An 18,669-nucleotide genomic window follows, 5' to 3' on the forward strand; every position below is an offset into this window, starting at 1 on the left:
AAGCAGTTTTGGGTACTACTATTAGTACTTTTCCGCGCCGAGCCTCCGCACTCTGTCGAAGGCGCACGTGCCGTGCGTCAGCTATCTGGGCTACGCCGAGAGAAGCTAGGCAATGAATGCTGTCAGCCAAACGCGGGTGTCTAATCGCGCAGAATGTGTTCTCGCGTTTGCAGTGGCCCAAGCGGCTGACACAAGCAGTTTTGAGTCACCGAATGGAACAATTGCAGTGCCACCTTGGCAGCGCAGGTTCCCCAATGATGCGTTAGGCATTAGCGTGCATGGATCACTCCACTGTGTCACCTTACGACCGCTAAATAATTTACAGTTGAATTCCTTCTTGATACTGTGACGGTTTTGAGTTCATCAACCGAAAGATGGGTGTGACGTGTAGTTGCGTGTCTAGGTCGCATGAGGCATGGAAAAAAAAAGCTAGCAATCGCTGATACGCACATTTAATTCAGTGCTTGAAAACCTGTAATTACAACAAATGACGTATCAGTGATTATACTGTAGATTTTTTTATGCCTCATATGACCTAAACACACCTTACGCGTCACAGCCATCATTCGATCGATGCAATCGAAACCGCGTGAGAGAAGAAATTCAGTTATAAATTATTTAGCGGCCGTAGGCGATTATCAATTGGAAATCCATGCGTTCCAGTGCCTTATGCATCATTAAACTGAAGAAAACGTGCCACTAAAATGCACCGCTTTATGCACTCAGCCTCAGATTACTTAGGCACACAACAGTTCAGAGTCAGATCCTGTATAGTTACCAGCAAGACTTTGATTTGAGCTAGTTGGTTGTAGCATGACATGGTTTACGCAAAAAGCGTATCGACGCTAAAAGACGGAGACAACACACACGAGCCAGGACTGGCGCATTGTTTCTGTCTGCGGATAGCCTGCTATAGAACGCCAGAATAAGGGCGCTTCGCCGTGGTCTGCAGTTTGATCTCCGCTTTCAGTTTTCGCCGGATGAAAAAGGAGGAATAATCAAACAAACAACATAAAAAGACGCATGAGAACACTCGCTCGACCATCCGCACGTATCGCACCACCACCACTCTGGCACCTTTCCGACTTCCTGCGCACGATAGACCGCTCATGCTTCCATGGCCCTACAGATCTTTACTTTTAATTGATCCCCCTTCCCCTTTTCAGAGCCGTCGTGGGGGCCACCCTCGCCATTTCCTCGGGCGCATACCACCGCCAGAGAGCACCACCGCGGACTGGAAGTTGTGAATGGATTTCCCGTATACACGTGTACGCGCCTTAGCGTAGTACGTGCTGCGCGCGTAGTGCATGCGCAGGTAAACATACAGCTGCGAGCGTGTGTAGCGGGGCGTTGCGTGGGAAACCTGCCTCACCTTCTCACACTTTTACGTGGCTCCGCTCGTCTTTTCATCGTGACAACGCGCCCCCCATCCTTCGACTCCCATCCGCGCACGGCGGTAGAAGAGGAGCCGGTCGGGCAGCCCAGCCAGCGAGCTTTTCTTTTCCAATCCGAGGAGCGGCAGAAAGACTGCTTCTTCGATCGCTTCAGCTGCGCGGTTGTTGCTTGTATTTTCCGTTTCCCAGTTTCCGGAGGGGGCAGCCCTTTAAATGGGAGAAGACGCCGGGTCCCTTCCACCTGTCAGAGCCATTCACGCTTCCTGCTCTCTCTCCCCCCGCCGAAGAGGAGGAGGAGGAGGGGAAAGATGGGGGGTTGCGCATGTAGATAGGCTCGTTGTGCACGTTGGCGTGTGTCGTAGCAGTTCTTGCCATTTTGCAACCGCATTCCTTTCCTGCGGGTTTTCGCCACGGACAGGTTAAGTGCGCGTCGAAGCTCCGCCTATGTACACGTCTGCCATATTTATTTATATTTATTTATTATGCATACTTTGAAGGCCCGTAGGAACCACAGAAAGAAATGGCGACTTTGTTACGTAAGTTGCAGAACAAAAAAAAAACAGCTGTTTCTCCGTGAGAAGGAAATATACAATTGCTAAAGCCTTTCTTTTGCTACGTAAAGGAAAAGCTAATCACAAGGCGAAGCGGTGAACGCAAGAAATTGGATGTGTCTGACGCGGTGGAGGGAATGAAAAATTGAAATACTCGATTTCGTTTACTCCTATGATTGGTTAGCGTATAGTAACATTGAGCCCCGCGAGCCATAGGCTGCTGTTGCCAACCGATGCATTTTTGAGTTGTGTCCTACTAAAAAAGATGTTCGTTTACGTCTGGCCGTTTTTCACTACGCCGACCCGAAGCCGTTCGAACAGAGTACGATTGCGCAGAGCGGCCGATCGTTGGACGTCACGTTTGACAGCTAGCGCGCGACGTCATTCGCCAGGTCTGCCCTTACAAAAATGGTCTATATATAGTCCATAGACTTCGTATAGACTCTATTGCCTTCCTATGGATATTGCTTTATGTCTATTCATAGTATATAGACAAAAGTCTACTAAAAGTCTATGGCCATAAATCTATAGACTGTCTACAGGCTCTATAGGATTTGTATTGCCTATAGACTGTTCTCTAGGGTTTGTCTATAGACTTTATAGACACAAGTCTATGGACAGTCTATAGACTGACTACAGAAATTTTTGTAAGGGTGGAATCATAAGCTCGACCGGAACTGGCTGAACTGGCGAAGATACGAAAGGATCGACCTCTAAAAAGAATATTCGCAAAATGCAGTTGCCTGTCGTGGAAAAGGCAGGTAGTTTGCATAGTCGCACCAAGAACACCGACCTCCTTTCCACTAAGGAAGGGTCATCGGAGGGCTCGCCAGAGTTCAGGGCCACCGCCCTGAGGTTGGAAACGTACTCCTCTGGGAAACCAGCGCGGGAGCAGGTCTCGGCACGTTGCTCCGCGGCAACCAGCCTGGGACTTCCGGTCGGCCCAGCATGCGCAGAATGCGCTCAGTGTTCGGTGAACAAGGCAAGCTCGGGCTGGACCCTCCCCTCCCCAATCCGATCTCCGACCCCGGCCCCCGACCCTCCGCATTTTTGCCCCAAAAGACAGGAAACGGCTTCCCACTTTTGCCACAAAAATAAAAATAAATAAATAAAATAAAGCGGAGGCAGAGAAGGTATGGAGGAGGGAACAGCTGCCCCTGTCCGCCCTGATCAGGTGGTGGCCCAGGGAAAGCACTTGCAAAGGCAAACAAGTGGCTGCTCCTATTTTTACAGAATATACTGCATGCGTATACAGGCGTGAGGTGCCATTCCCACTCCGCAAGTCTTGGAGCCAGCGGCCGGCACGATCACTGTTTCTGCCATGTCTGTGTCGACGGCGTGTGCTAAAGGCTAACGCGCTGCTCAGTGTGCTTTACACAATTTGTCTTTGGTGCGTTATGCAGTCGCGAGATGGTATAACTCAGTAGCAGAGAACAGCAGCGGTGGCTAGGTCGTCTGAGAATCCGCCTCGCACGCTGGAGGTGCGGGGTTCGATCCCCAGTGGCACCATGTACCCACCGTTGATTCAGTGCGGTACAAGGCTACAAGCTTTCCCCTGAACTTGTGCTCGGCTTATCTGGAGTGCGGTACTTGGAACCTGGGTCTCTGATCCCACCTCGAGTAGAGAAAAATACCTTGTGCCATGACGCTCTTTGGACAAAGTGGACCTTGCTAAATTAAAAAAAAGAAAAATCAATCGGTATAAGGTGCTGCGCAAAAAATAATGTGACGTCGTCTGAGTAGGTATAGTTATGATAGCGGAGAACCAGCTTTTCGAGAATAGGAACCTGGGATAAGGAAGCATAACGAATGATAAAGGCACTAGCAGGAATTACACGAAACCTTACGAACTATAGAGTTCGGGATAAGCGAGCAGACAGGCAAAGCTGGGCAGGTCAGGTGCTCGAAACCTAATCATATCAAGTACGTACACTGTTGAGCAGGCAGTGTTCGGTAGACGTGCCATGCAACGTGAGAGAAGGCCTAGGTAGCAGACTAGCAGGCGTTCCCCAGACTGCCTGCCCGTCGAAAGCGGGAACCATATACAGTGCTGTTTCGTGAGACAGGAATTTCGCCTCTTTTCCACGGGAATCCCGGATTCGACCGTTTCCCTTCATGGCGGTCTGGAAACGGAAGGACCTGCCCCTTCCTTCCGAAAGCTCCCCTCGGCCCCCAGCTTTGCCCCGACCGGGAACTTTTATTTTCCTGGTTTTATTTTTGCTCCCACTCCTCGCTCTCATTTCTGGCTTCCCTTTAAACGTCGCCCCGCTCTCTAACCTGCTCGTACCAAGGAAAATCGCAAATAAGACCGGCAGTAAGACCGAAAACAAACTAAATAAAAAAGAATAAACAACTGAATGACCCCCCCCCCCTCTTTCTTGGGAGTTTCTATAAATAGTATACGGCCAGCAACGAGGCTCTTCCCGCTTTCTTCCAGCTTTGCAACGAACTCGGGCGCGCAGTTCAAATAATAAAACGCAAATGCAAAAATGAAGGCAAATACAGACTCGCCAGTAACTACCCTCCCCACCGATACCCGATTCCACCGTATTATAGGCCGCGGGCTCGAGGTTTTTGGCGAAAAATATACAATCTCCGCATGGGCGCCCGCCTTTCCTCTCACCCCCCCCCCCCCCCCCCCTTTTTCTCCTCCTCAACAGCGGGTGAGAGCGCTCGAGAACCAAGCTGCGTTTGTGTGTGCGTGCGAGTAGAGACGCGGCGACTAGACTGGTGGTGGTTGTTGCTATGAGGGGTGGGGGGGGGGGGGGGGATAGTCCACTAGACGCACGCAAAACTGCGACAGCTGCAGCCACTCCTCCGCCTCCTCCTCCTCCTCCTTGCATACGGGCCTCGTTCATCCGCAAGACCGAGAGGCCACGGCGGAAGAAGAGACGGGGCCGCGCGTTTGCCGGGTCCTGCGTTTTCATTGAGAAAAATCGCTGCAAAGCCCTCGGCCCCGCCGACATCTTGGAAACCCACGGTCGAAGCCACCACGAGAAAGAAGGTTGCCCAGCGAGCGATTCAGAGCTCTGCGAGTGGAGGAGGCGAGGCCCTCTGTCTTTCCTCCTCTCCCCCACACGCGGCTACCGCTCCCCTCCAGAGCTAGTAGTAGCGCAGGAACCTGCGAGCGCTGCTGACAGGTCCCTCGGACGAAACAGCTGTTGATTTTTACGCACAGTGCGGCGCGACACGCATGAATGGAAAAGCGCCCCAGGGAGAGGAGGAGGGTGGTGAGGGTGAGGGGAAGCAACACGGACGCCGAACGCGGCAGGTCTCATTCCAAAGCGACCATTTTTTGAAGCGAAAGCTTCAGGGCAGCGTCACTGCAGTCACGTGACAGGCCATGTGACCTACTGACGTCATCACAATCTGCCCACCGTGGCAGGTGGCAAGTGTGCCCCATCGGGCATTTCATCGACGCGTTACAGACAATCCGTTCGGCAGTGTGTGTGGCGTTTGTGAACGTAGCCATGCAAATGCTTCTCACCAGGGTTAACCAAAGTTTAAACCACGACAAATTTTTTTTTGTCGCGTTGTTAGCGACAGGTATCGGTGCAAGGCGACGCAGTGCAGAGCGACCCCATCCAGAAGACCGGAAACACGGAGAAGCCGAGACAATGGGACGAATGCTGCATGGTAATGCGTACGTGTTTCCGCGGGGAGTGGAGAAACACGAAACTGTGTCAAAGGAAAGCTATGCGTTCACGCGTAGCTGCAAGCTTTGCGTGCCGATGTTCACTGCACCGGATTCACAAGTCGTAAGACGAAGGAGTTACGCGTCAATAATTTCAGTCTTTACGTTTTCTTTTCGCTCGCGAACGAGTACAAAACAGCGAGACAAAACGACACCAAAACAAAACAGCGCGCCACGACGCTTCCTTATAACGAAGGTCTGTCGGCTCCAGACTGACGACATTACAGAATCAATCGCCGAAACACTGCGTTTTCGGGCCAGAAATGCGTTATCTGTCACGAGGTTGTTAAATCATCATCTCTTGACTCCCTGACCTCCTGGATGACCTCCATACGATACAGCTGTCGGTGGAACCAAGTTTCATCGACTCCGTATTCAAACGACGCAACTCGCTAGTGCATGGCTTCGGGTGGAATATTGCGAAACAAACAAACAAACAAACAAAGTAACTTATCTAATAACTGACTGACTGACTAACAAACAAAAACTTCAAGCAAGCAAGCAAAATGATTCAAGCGCAACTTCAAAGGATGCGCTAGTTCTGCAGCTAGCCTAAATGCGCAATTGCCGGGCGTGACTAACAAACAAACAAGCAAGCATGCAAGCAAGCAAAATGATTCAAGTGCAACTTCAAGAGATGCGTTGGCTCTGTAGCTAGCCTAAATGCGCAACTGCCGGGCGCGTAACGGGCCGGCCTCTCGAAGGCACGAACAACGCCGAAAGCATCCGGCCCGCTTCTGGGACGCGTGGAGAGGTCCAAACAAAAGCGGCCCTGTCTCTCTACAGTCGCATAGTGTGCATACACAGTGCATGGACGAGCCCGGAGAACAGACCGGCTGCTACCACGTGCACAGAGTGCGCACATAACGAGCAGACTCCGCTACGGCAGCTTCCAGCGCTCTCTCCACCACACACACACACACACACACACACACACACACACACACGCGCGCACACACACACACACACACACACACACACACACACACACACACACACACACACACACACACACACACACACACACACACACACACACACACACACACACACACACACCTATCCTCCTCCGCACCTGAGAGAGGGGAGGGGGGGGGGAGACATTGTTACGGGCTCCGCTTGGGCCGCGACGCTGCTCCAAAATACGGCCCGGTCAAAACGCGACCGAGAACGCGCCACCGCACAAAGGAGGCGCGGCCAAAGATAGCGGGCCTGTCCCTGCTGGACTGCTCAAGGCGCTCCCGTCCGCTCGCACCACTTCTCAGTCTCCGCTGTGGCTTCGGCCGGTGGCTGAGGTCCGAAAGCGGAGTCGGTTACAAAGGGATGCGGCCGCATATTGTGTAGGAATGGTCGTCTCCTTTTCTTCGGCCCCTGCCACAGGTCTCCTCTCGTGTGCGCCTCTGAGGGATGTCGGCCGCTGGCCACTCCTGCTGGCGTTCGCCTTGCGCGCTCTCGGCGGTTAATTCAAAAACTCCCGCTGTTGTGGGAGGCACAAAGACGCAACCTGGCGGCTTGAGAGAGAAATAGAAGGAGAGGGGTTGCAACGCGCTTTCGGAACGGCGCGCGTCTTGGAAGAGTTGTCTGGATCTCGAATGACCCGAAAAAGGCGATCGCCCGGAGTTAAGGATCTCCGCGAACTTACTCCGTGTGCAGTGGTGGGCACTTCGCCGTCTTCCTGTGGGAACCGTGGGGACGGGGAGAGGGCTAGCGAGAGTGGTTTCGGCGTGGTACTATAGCTCACTTCGAGTGTGTGCTGGGAGAGAGCGTTTTTGTGCGGTGAAGCGAAGCTCTCGCTCCCACAGCCGTGAATGGGCGAGCTGAAGACTCACTTCCGCGCAGTTCCCGTTAAACTTGTACACTCAATGCACGTACCGTGAAGCCGTCGCATGAAGCTCTCAGATAAAGGCGTCCTTAGCAAAGGCCGCCTTATCTCCTTAAGGAAAGGAGCGTTTGTGAATACGGGGGTCAGTGTCGATCGGTACGTAGCAGTAAAGATTACCACCGTGTGGGCATCGACCATCACCAGTTCCGAAGAAAGTCCTTAGAAAGGCGCTTTTCGTTATAACGGGATTTGGAAGCTCGAAATCCTGCCCTGAACAACGAAAGAAGTATGCGCGCAGATTTGATTTCCAAACTTTCCCACCGACGTACACTGCACATAGGATTTTTCTTTTTTTTTTATTCCTCGCTGAGTCTGCTGTCTGCTTTTCTGTTTGGATTGCATTCTGCTTAGACTGGTTTTGACTTCTGTGGGTTTTTTAAACACAGAAGTGTGCAACTGAGGCTTCCTTGAAGTCATAATGACTAGTGAGCAGTAGTATCCAATGGGTTCTGGCCTTCATTACGACGCCAATAAATCTCGTATTCAAATCGACGCTCATCTGGTACCGAGTGTTTATTCAAGAGCGAAACGTCGTCGGTATGCTTCGCTGTATGCGTCGAGGTGAGAAAAATGCAGCAGTTGCCGCCAAAACGCGCAGCTCTTGGATGAAATACAAAGTTAAGTCACAGCGGAAAGTTAAAGCTCCCTTAGGAACCAGTGTGAGTGTTTCGTGCTTTTTTTAACGGCGCCAGGAGCTCAGGACAATAACTGCACGCCCTTCACGAAAAGCACTGTGCACTGTAGAGTGCTGCTCCGGGCAAGATGTCTATGCCAGCTACTGCTGTTATTTTGTCAAAAGCAGCAGTACTCTGTGCTTGAGAAAAACTTCAGGGAATATTAAACTGACATGTGTACTGAAAACGTTCATTCAGGTGGGCCGAGCACACCTGGGACAGCCCAAGGGTACAAGATAGGAGAGGAGGGCACAGCTAGCACCATCGCATGCCCCCCCCCCCCCCCCCCCCCCTCCCCCTATTCCCCTGTGACATCTGGGTGTTCTGCAGACAATGAAATTGCTCCCATCCCCTCACCGTAAAAAAAAAGAAAATTGCCAGGTGCTTACGCGTACTCTCTTATAGGACAAGGTAGAACCGGAAGACACGCATCAAAGCGACATTGCGTGATATCTCTGTCTTGATCCATTTTTTTTTGCCTCCCATTTTCTTTTCTTTTTTCTGGATGAAAACAAGCAGGCAGGGAAACTAGAGCGCAGACCACGAAAAGAGAGGCAATTGTTGGCAGAAACGTTCTCAAATGGCTCCCTTCCGTCGCTGCGTGCGAGTGGACATTATGAGCCAGCTGCAGTGTTTCGCGCCGTGTGCTGATGAAGACAGCGCTGTCCGCGCGTGAGCTGTCTCCATCAGGAGTTTTCCCGCGAAGATGCCTGGCTTCTGCGTGCGCAATGAGTTAATCACGAATGCGTATGCAAGGGAAAATGAAACCACACTGAGTGCATTGCGGTCGTCACCCGTTGTTGTTCCCCGGGTGCGACGGATTTCGTGCACTGCCAACAACCAGGACTCGGAGCAGGGAAACGCTAAGGCGCCCGTGGGCTGTGCGATGTCAGTGCACGTTAAAGATCCCCAGGTGGTCGAAATTATTCCGGAGCCTTCCACTACGGCACCTCTCTCTTGCTTTCTTCTTTCACTCCCTCCTTTATCCCTTCCCTTACGGCGCGGTTCAAGTGTCCAACGATATGTGAGACAGATACTGCGCCATTTCCATTCCCCAAAAACCATTTTTCCAATTTTCCCCATGTATCAACCGGAAGTCTGTTCCGTGGACCACCGTCGAAACGGCGAATCTCTGGGGAAGATGCGGGGAGCAACTTGTGTATACCGTCGGTCCGGAAAATCCTTGACAAGGAGCCAGCCAAACCGCGAAGGAATAATTTTGACACGAAAAAGAAAAAAATATGCGAGGAAAGGGGCGAATGAATGAAGAAAACATGCGAGCAAGCAACATTATTTAAAGCGAGAAAACGAAGCTCGCTGGTTTTAAATTATGGGAGAGTGCGAAAGCTCCTTTCCTCCCTCACATCCCCCCCCCCCCCCCCCCAACACACACACACGCACACACACGCAAGCACGTACTCTAGCCAAACCCACGTCGTCGATTTGGCCGCCTTCGTCCGGCCCGTTCTCGCAGAAACTCGCGCCGCCGCGTTTCTTTTGTCTCCCACCCCTTAATGCAGCCATTATATTCCGGAAAGGAGGTGAAACCAGGCGCACGGAGTTGAGGAAGAGGGGGAGAAAGAGGAGGAGGAGGAGAGCACGGGGCTGCGTACAAACACGCGTGCGTGCCGTGCGCGCGCTATGTACCACAAGCGATTCCGAAAGCGCGCGTGAACTCTCTACGGCTGCTGCCGCCGCTTCGGTGCTCGGCGTTGCTTCCACTAGAGAATCACGCACGCGCACACGTACACGCACGCACGCACTTTGGGTTTCTGCAGCGCGCGCTAATTCGCGTAGGAAGAAGGGCGAACGGCCGCCCCCGCGCCATCTCTGAGTGCCTAGCTTGCTTCCTTCCACGCGTCGCCGCCGACCGCCCTGGGAACCAGGTTGGTTTCGCTCGCCTGAGCTCCGCCGAGCGTCTATGCCTATATCCTATGTACGCGTATACGCTGTGGAAGCGCACGGAAACGTACTCACCTATGCGAGCACGCACGCAAAACGGACGCAGCCCGGTTGTGGAGCTATTGTTCTACCTTCTGTTGTTTTTGCCTCGGGTAGGGAATAATTTTTTTTTCTTTTCCGGTCTTCCTCCGCTATTTTCGAAAGCGGCTAATATGCCACGTGTACCGAAGTAGTGGAGGATTTTCCTCTCGACCACCTTTAATTCTGTTTTCGAAGTATTCCGCGGTATAGGTAATGCGAGCCGTGTATTTCGAAGCAAACAACGGACCCCTTACTGTGGTCTCCAGCACGTGGTGCGTTCTGGCTCGTTTCCTATTACTTCTGTCCAACACCACCTCGTCCGGCTCCAGCATTCGAGAGCTGGAATTTCTCAGTCACTGGAGACATAAGCACCCTTGTTTTGAGAAAGTACTGTGACACCCTCCTTTTCTATACGTCCATGCATCGTTGCACTACAGCATCGAGTGTCGAGAATATTGTCGCTGATATTTTTAGCTGATGCCGTTCGCAGCAACTTGTACGCAGTATACTTGGAATAGTAAACAACAACACCAACAACGACAGAGCGTCTCTTTTGTTTTTCTCTTTCTGGGCTATTATTTCTTCCATTCCAAAAAAAGTTCTGCACCATCTCGCCCATATACAAAGTTTTTGCTAAACGACAACAACAATATTTTCCACTGAAGTAAACGCCATATAAGAACGATAAAGAAAAGGCAGCTGTACGGGCCTAAGCCGCGCCCACCTCTTGCAGGCCCACCTGGGGCTGACTGTTATTTCTTCCTCCACACTGCAGGTGCTGCCCCCTTTTTGTTCACCTTCTTTCATTCCCAACACCCATCCCAGCATGACTCCGGTGTGCACACGTAAAGGAGAAAGACAAGGGGGCGTTGCTCAAATCGGCGTGCGCAAAGGGTTGTCAGGGGCCCATCGAAGGGACAAAAGAGTGCACGGTCCGAGGTGAACAGCTCGCGTGCATGCACCACCCGCAAACAGCTCGCGCGCAGTGGCCACGGGCTTGTTCAAAGCAGTGTCTATACACGCAGGGTTTCGCGCGTCTTCACGCCCCCCTTCCCCCCCTCCTATTCAGCACCTAAGGCTGCTTCTGTGCGACGCAGACAACAGCGAGTTGCATGGTGCGCAAAGTTTGCATCAAGGCAAATTTTATCCTCCTCCTCCTGCATCAAAGCAGACGAGCCTTTTCTTTTTTTGTTCCCCTTGGAGCACCCCACGGACATTCAAAGAGCGTCCCTACGATGAAGCGCTCGCGTGCGTGCACCGACATCTTGCCGGCTTGATAACTATAAACACGAGTTCTATAAACTATATAGCCGAAGAGGGTCGCGGTGCAGCTGGCTTGCGTGAGCTGTGTTCAGCGACGCCCCGCGTTTTATTGCACGCATCACGTCCTATTGCGTTCGCGTTCAAACGCGCGCGAATTCTATCGCGTTATATAGGGGGCGCGCCTGCGCTATAGTTATCTTATTCGCCGCCAGGTTTACAGGACGAGAACAGCTGTACAGCAGCGTGGCGCTGCGAATTTCTCAAGGCCGCTCACCTACCAGACGAACTACTGGCATTGAAGAGACCGCAGAAAGGGCTCATCCGTGCACTTGAAGACACCGAAGAAGAGAAAAAAAAACAAGCAAACAAAATGCTTGGATATATGCTGCAGTCGAAGTGTTGTTTATTTTTTTCACATAACCCGTCACCTGTGTATACTCGGCCTTTATCGCGCTGCATCACTTCACATGTGCTTTACTCATTTCTTATGCAACAGGTGGTTGAGCATTCGCATCGCATCGCATGCGGGAGGTGCGGGGTTCGATCCCCAGTGCCGCTGAGTACCCACCGGTGATATACATATATATATATATATATATATATATATATATATATATATATATATATATATATATATATATATATATATATATATATATATATATATATATATATATATATATATGCACGTAAAAGAACCCTAGGTGGTCGAAATTTCCGGAGCCCTTCACTACGGCGTCCATCATAGCCTGAGTCGCTTTGGGTCGTTAAATTCCCCATATATATATATACACACATACATACAATGGGTACAAGCTTTCCCCAGGTCTGGTGTTCGGCTTATTTAGGGTGAAATGCCGGGGAAATGGGTCTTTGACGCCACCTTGAATAATCGAAAAATACCTTGTGCCATGGCGCTGTTTTGCCGTATATGCCCTGGCGCCATAGAAATCCATAATCACCATCATGTCCGTACGAATTACCACTACGGTCCTTGTGTCTTCGCACTTTTCAACAAGCCCAATTCAGCCTTTTCTCATTTCGTTCATTCTTTAGAATAGAACTACACCGTCCGTGTCGACCAAGCCTCTGCTCCCGCAAGGAGCAAAGTATACTGTATATGTATACAGACCGCTCCATATAGCCGTGTATACTGCGAGGTGTTCTGTCCATGTCACTGCACCGTATATATACCGTGCACGGGTGTACTCAACGTCTTCCTCCCTCCCTTGTCCACTTTTGCGCAGGTTCGGCAGTGTGCTACTTCCCCGTGGAACTGCACGGAACTTTCCTGATGCAGACGCAGGCGACGGCCGCCTACGGCGGCTCGGTGGTGTCCTACTCGGAGATCACCGTCGAGGTGGACGCCATCCCGCCCTGGGGGCGATGTCACCGCCGCCGAGGTCACCACGTCATCCTCAAGGACAGGTACGGGTGCACGCTGTACTTGGGACCACAGAGGGACACGACTCAATAACGAAGCGGCAAATGCCCTTCAAATGAGGCCTGCCAGTCAATGGTGTCGTGACGTATACTGCGATGACATCGCACTTAATCGTCAGAGATGTGCAAGGCTACTGAACACGACGTCCTGACCATAGATCGACGCCATTGTTTGGAGGGCCTCCTTTTAGGGAAATTTCCCGCTTTGTTATTGAGTTGGGCACCTTCACGCCGGCGTGAAAGTTTCGTCGAGAGAACTTGCGCGTTACAGACGTCTTGTCGAAACATATTCTCACAAATTCAAGTCGTTCATTTTCATGTTTTGCCTTTTTGCCTTCTGGTTCAATACTGATCCGGAGTTCCCGGGTTCGGAACCGACCGCGGCGGCTGCGTTTTTATGGAGGCAAAACGCTAAGGCGCCCGTGTGCTGTGCGATGTCAGTGCACGTTAAAGATCCCCAGGTGGTCGAAATTATTCCGGAGCCCTCCACTACGGCACCTATCTCTTCCTTTCTTCTTTCACTCCCTCCTTTATCCCTTCCCTTACGGCGCGGTTCAGGCGTCCAACGATATATGAGACGGATACTGTGCCATTTCCTTTCCCCCGAAACTAATTATTATTATTATTATTATTATTATTATTATTATTATTATTATTATTATTATTATTATTATTATTATTATTATTCTGGTTCAAGTGCATCGTATGGGGTTATGCTTGCTACAGGACTCGTAACATTAGCGGTATCGGGCTGTGCACTTGGGATTAATTGACTGAGCTGTCCGACAGTCCTCGGCGGCGGGCATGACGAGAGTGATGTTCTGTTAGCGTCAAAATCTTTACACAGCAGAACATTCCTGCACGCCCCGATATCAGTTAACCATGTTAGTCCGCACATAGGCCTGCGCAGGTCTCTCCATAAGGGGGTGGGGGCAAAGTTCATGGCAGCGCCCGTTCATACCTTCCGGGTAACAGGGAGCTATATGGTACAAAATATGCGCCGCCCTTCCCCATGTCTATTAGGGGGCAGTTCCCTCTTGCTCCCCCCCTCTGCGCACGCCAATGAGTCCATATGATATCGCTGCTGCAGAGATTACGTCTTTGCCTGTGAGTATAATTGTTACCGAGAGAGGCAGAAGGTGTCTGCTGTTATGGATATCGTTCTTTATCAACAGCTCGGGTGTTTCAGCGAACACTTTCAAAAATTCCTGAAAATATTGGGTTAAATATAGCAAGGAAATAGGTGTAGCAGCACTTTCTCTGCCCCGGCTGACACAATATACTGTAAGACCCCTCTAATTATCCAGGTAATTAACAAAAACTCAGTAATTAACTTTTTAGTTATCGTAGATGGGTGGTTAGTCCCAACTGGGACTTTGATGCCGTGTAAAAGGCGATTTCATATGAGTTTTTGAAACGAAGAAAAACTCAATTTCAAGAGCCCTGCAGCGCGAAGAAATCCGACGCTTTTTCCCGCACGCGACGAGCACAAGGAGCGCCGGAAGTACGGCGTAAGCGAAGCGTCTGCTGGTCACGTGTCGCAATGAATGCAGCGCCCAGTGCGAAACGCATGTGCTATGTTTCCTCGCTAGAGGACCTCGGCGCCCAGCTTAGACCGCGACCGGCGTTATCGACTGCTTCGTCGCTCGGAGTAAGGAAAATTAGTCATCGTCTGCTACGCGGCTGTCGCTTTTGGGAACACTGATAAGCTCATGGGGCTCAAGCCTGTCTGGTTAACTCCGGAAAGAGTTTTTTTTTTTTTCGTCACTAGCCTTGTTAAAAGGACGAAGGTACCATTCTCTGACAATGTGCAGATTACTGTTTAGCGTTAAATAGTGCCGGTATATAGACACGCGTTGTATTATTTCTGCCAAGTGTCTATTCCTTTTATGCGGTATCGGCTTGACTGCTACAATAGATGAGAATGACTTCGTAGATGAAAAGATTCTAACTGAAAACATTGCGATTTTAGCACTAAGGTGCTCCGTACCGGCTGGCTCAATACGGTTGCCGTGTGCTGGATCAGACACGTCCAGTGCCGTAAGGAGTGCTAGTACCTAATTAGGAAACCTTGTCCGCAGGTGTTCAGCACAAATTTCTAGTTGTATAACAAACAGGAATGAATGAAATTTGTACCTTGTATGAATTTAGTTGGTTGCAGCCCCACTTGGACACTCCAGGAAAGAACTATAGTACATGAGATGAAAAGAAGCCGTTTTCACATCACGTGTTCAAAATGCTTGCCGTCCATTGCGATGCACAGTAGAATGCGGTCTTTGATGGAATTCACAGCAGAAATGAGCCTCTCTTGGGGAATATTTTCAATTGATATCCTGATGCGCTCCTTCAGGTCTTCGAGGCTAGCTGGCTGCGTATTTGAAAATTTTGTTGCTAACATATCCCCAGACGAATGTATCCAGTGGTGACAAATCGGGTGATCTTGGAAGCCACGCTGCTGTTCCCACTCGCCCAATCGATTGGTTGGGAAAAGTACTCTCCAGGAATTTCACCGCGGAACGAAAAAAAAAATGTGGCGGGGCTCCGTCATGCTGAAACCACATTTTTTTTTTTTCAACCCGGCCAGCGGTAGCTCTGAGACAAATTCAAAGACGGCGCCTTTTAGGACGCAGTCTGGGTACTTTTTCCTCGTGAGATTTCCGTCGAAGAATTAAGGGCCGACAATACGGCCGTCATAAATGCCGCACCAAACATTTGCGGACCATTTTACTTGGTGCTTGTGCTGGCGTAGCCAATGTGGGTTCTTGTCGCACCAATAATGCGCATTGTACTTTGTCCAGGAATTCCGAGTCTTCATCACAATTAATTAGGCACCAGTTGCAAAAATCGAGCCGTTTCTGAAAGTCAATCGGTGTCAGTGCCTGGTGAAGACACACATGATAAGGTTGGTAGCTGTGTCTTGATAGTGACCTCCAAACTGATGCCGGACTGGCTCCGTACGCGTTGGCGATTTCCCTGACACTTGCTTCTGGCCTGACAGAAACGTATACGCGAGGACATCAATGTCAAATTCGTCGGCTGCGCTCCCTGGTCTCTTCCTTTTCTGAGCATGAACTGATTCAGTAGACTTAAATCGATTAAATATCGATACGAACGTGGGATGAGTCGGCACACGACGACCGGAATGTTGGGCAACATGCAGTCTGGATGCCAGCTCCGCGTCCATTTGCGCGCTCACACAAGCGATCACAATGTCCAACTTCTCGGCAGTGGAGTATTGGTGTTGCGCTGGCGCGGCGATTCCCACAATTCAAACAACGCGGCGTGACGTTTTAATGCTTGGCGGCACTTCCACACATGCAAGTGATTTGAAACATTGGCACTGCAATAGAATTGTCACACGCGCACCTCCAAGACAAGCACCTGAAATGCAAACGGCTGCGCTCTATTGGGAAAGTGAAGCTAACACACGGTAACACAACCGCAAGAGCAACTAACTGCCCGATAGCACACAGCCACTGCCGCGCAAGCTCTCCTTGCCACGCTGACAAAGCTTTTCTTTATCGGACGTGGTTCCTGATGCACAGCAATTGTCAGACAAATTGTAGGACGCTTAAGCTTCGCCTTTAAGAGTGGAACGCGACAGCGTGTTGCAACACTGCCAGGGAGTCCACAGAGCGTCATTGCCCGTTCAGCGCGACGCTTTGCCCGTTAGAGAAATCGCTCTGCTAGGTACGGTGAAACGGACGCGCGGAGCGGCAAACCACGTAGAAGCGCTGCCAGGCGCCTTGCCGAAACGCGCGGGACTCAAGTTGCAGTCGCAGTTCGTCGGCACATAGTTCTCGACAAACCTCATGCCACGAACGCCAGCATAGCTTCCGCGCCGAACGAACGGGCAACAAGCCGCAAGCTTCGTGGTGAACACGTTTTGGATGCGCGCTGCGTTGTTCGCCGCTCACCGCGTGATTCCTGCGTGCCCGCACGGCCCCACTGCGCCCGAACGAGACGAGCGGGAGGCGCTGCCGTCGCGCGCTATCTTTTGGGGCAGTGGCGTGCATTGCAAGGAGGAGGAAGAGGAGGCGGGGTGGGAGTTTTCGCTCACGACCAACGCCGCCGACGCCGACGACACCGGCTTTTCTGCGACACGGGGCCCCTTAACGCTGGAAGATTCATGATGATGCACAAAAACGAGCCTGTCGGGCAGCCATACCAGAAGTGGCGCACAAACACACACACAAAAAACGCCTGCAGATAGGTCCATCAGGGCTGTCAATTATCGACGTTCCCGCAGCAGACGATGATTATAATTTTTCTTACTCCGAGCGACGAAGCAGTCGACAACGCCGGCCGCGGTCTAATCTGGGCGCCGAGGTTCTCCAGCGAGGAAAGATAGCACACGCGTTTCGAAATGGGCGCTGCATTCATTGCGACACATGACCAGCGGACGCTTCGCTCACGCCATACTTCCGGCGCTCCTCGTGCGCTCAGGATCGGTTGCGTGCGGGAAAAAGCGTCGGATTTCTTCGCGCTGCAGGGCTCTACAAATTGAGCTTTTCTTCGTTTCAAAAACGGATACGACATCGTCTTGTTCACGGCATCAAACTCCCATTTCGGAGTAACCACCCAGCTACGACAATTGAAAGGCTAATTAGTGGGTTTTTGTTATTTGCCTGAATAATTCGAGGGGTTTTACAGAATTTGTGTCCGCCGGGTAGAGTGTGTGCTGCTACACCTATTTCCTTGCTATATTGAACCCAATATTTTAAGGAATTTTTGAAAGTGTTCGCTGACACACCCGGTATGCTATACGTGCATAAATGTAACAAGCTTCGCCAGCACATACGTGTTTCGGGAGCTCAGAGAACGGGCCACACTTACTTAATGAAAGCGGCAATTCGAAAGCAGAGGTGGACTGAAGGTTCGAACATTTCGTTCCTTTCGAAAAGTTCGCCGTGAAAGTTCGAAGCCAGCTCAAAGAGTTCGGTTCCGCTTGCTCCATCCTTGCAGCACGGGCACGGAGGACTGCATGCGCTGCTTCCACCTGACGCTCAAGACCCCCAACGTGATCCAGATACACGCGGAAGGTAAGTCACCATACTAAAATTTGTTCAGACAGTCCATATAGACTTCTGTCTATAAAGTCTATTGATGTTTTTAGACAAATCGTAGAGAATAGTCTATAAGCAATACAAATCCTATAGACAGTCTATAGATTTATGGCCATGCACTTTTAGTAGACTTTAGTCTATAGACTATGAATAGACGCCAGGAAATATCTATAGGAAAGCAATAGAGGCTATAAGAAGTCTATAGACTGTCTATAGACCATTTTGTAAGGGTCTCCTCTCTCGCCGATTCGACAACAGGCTGGCTCTCCTGTCGGCCCTGGGCAATTGTCCCGGAGCGTTATTCTCCGGCCATTGTTGCTTCAGCGGCAATTAATGCTCATCCATCATCCTTAATAGGAGGAGCCTAATTGGATGGATGATCAATGGGGAAGGCTTTTGTCCTGTGTGTGTGGACGTAACCTAGATTGAGATGATGACCGCCGTTAATTCCTTAAAGGAACTGCTGCCTCTAATATTGCTGTAGGGTTCACACTTCATTTTTCTTTCTTTTTTCGCGAGCTCTTAATCGCGTACGCGCACAAGACGGATGACAACTCTGGTGGACAACTCTGGTGGCGTCTGGGAATGAGTGAAGGCACATCTAAAGCGTGCGCTTCACCGGGGCCGCCAACCCCATAGACATATCGTGAACTAAATACATGGGGTTTCAGGGAACTCTGCCAGAAATTTAAAAAAAGGGTTTTTGGTTATAAAGGTCT

The 18,669-nt window shown here is 50.8% G+C and overlaps 1 protein-coding gene across 1 annotated transcript in view; it reads left to right on the top strand.

Moving 5' to 3' along the window:
* Positions 1-18,669, top strand: part of LOC144110591 (uncharacterized) — a 101,762-nt gene that overhangs the window by 60,565 nt on the left and 22,528 nt on the right. Inside the window, exons 2-3 of the mRNA XM_077643610.1 lie at positions 12,689-12,869; positions 17,850-17,926. Of these exons, the coding sequence (XP_077499736.1) occupies positions 12,689-12,869; positions 17,850-17,926 (258 nt within the window). The remainder of the gene's footprint in view (positions 1-12,688; positions 12,870-17,849; positions 17,927-18,669) is intronic.

This window comes from Amblyomma americanum, chromosome 11, assembly GCF_052857255.1.
Source record: "Amblyomma americanum isolate KBUSLIRL-KWMA chromosome 11, ASM5285725v1, whole genome shotgun sequence".
Classification (NCBI taxonomy): domain Eukaryota; kingdom Metazoa; phylum Arthropoda; class Arachnida; order Ixodida; family Ixodidae; genus Amblyomma; species Amblyomma americanum.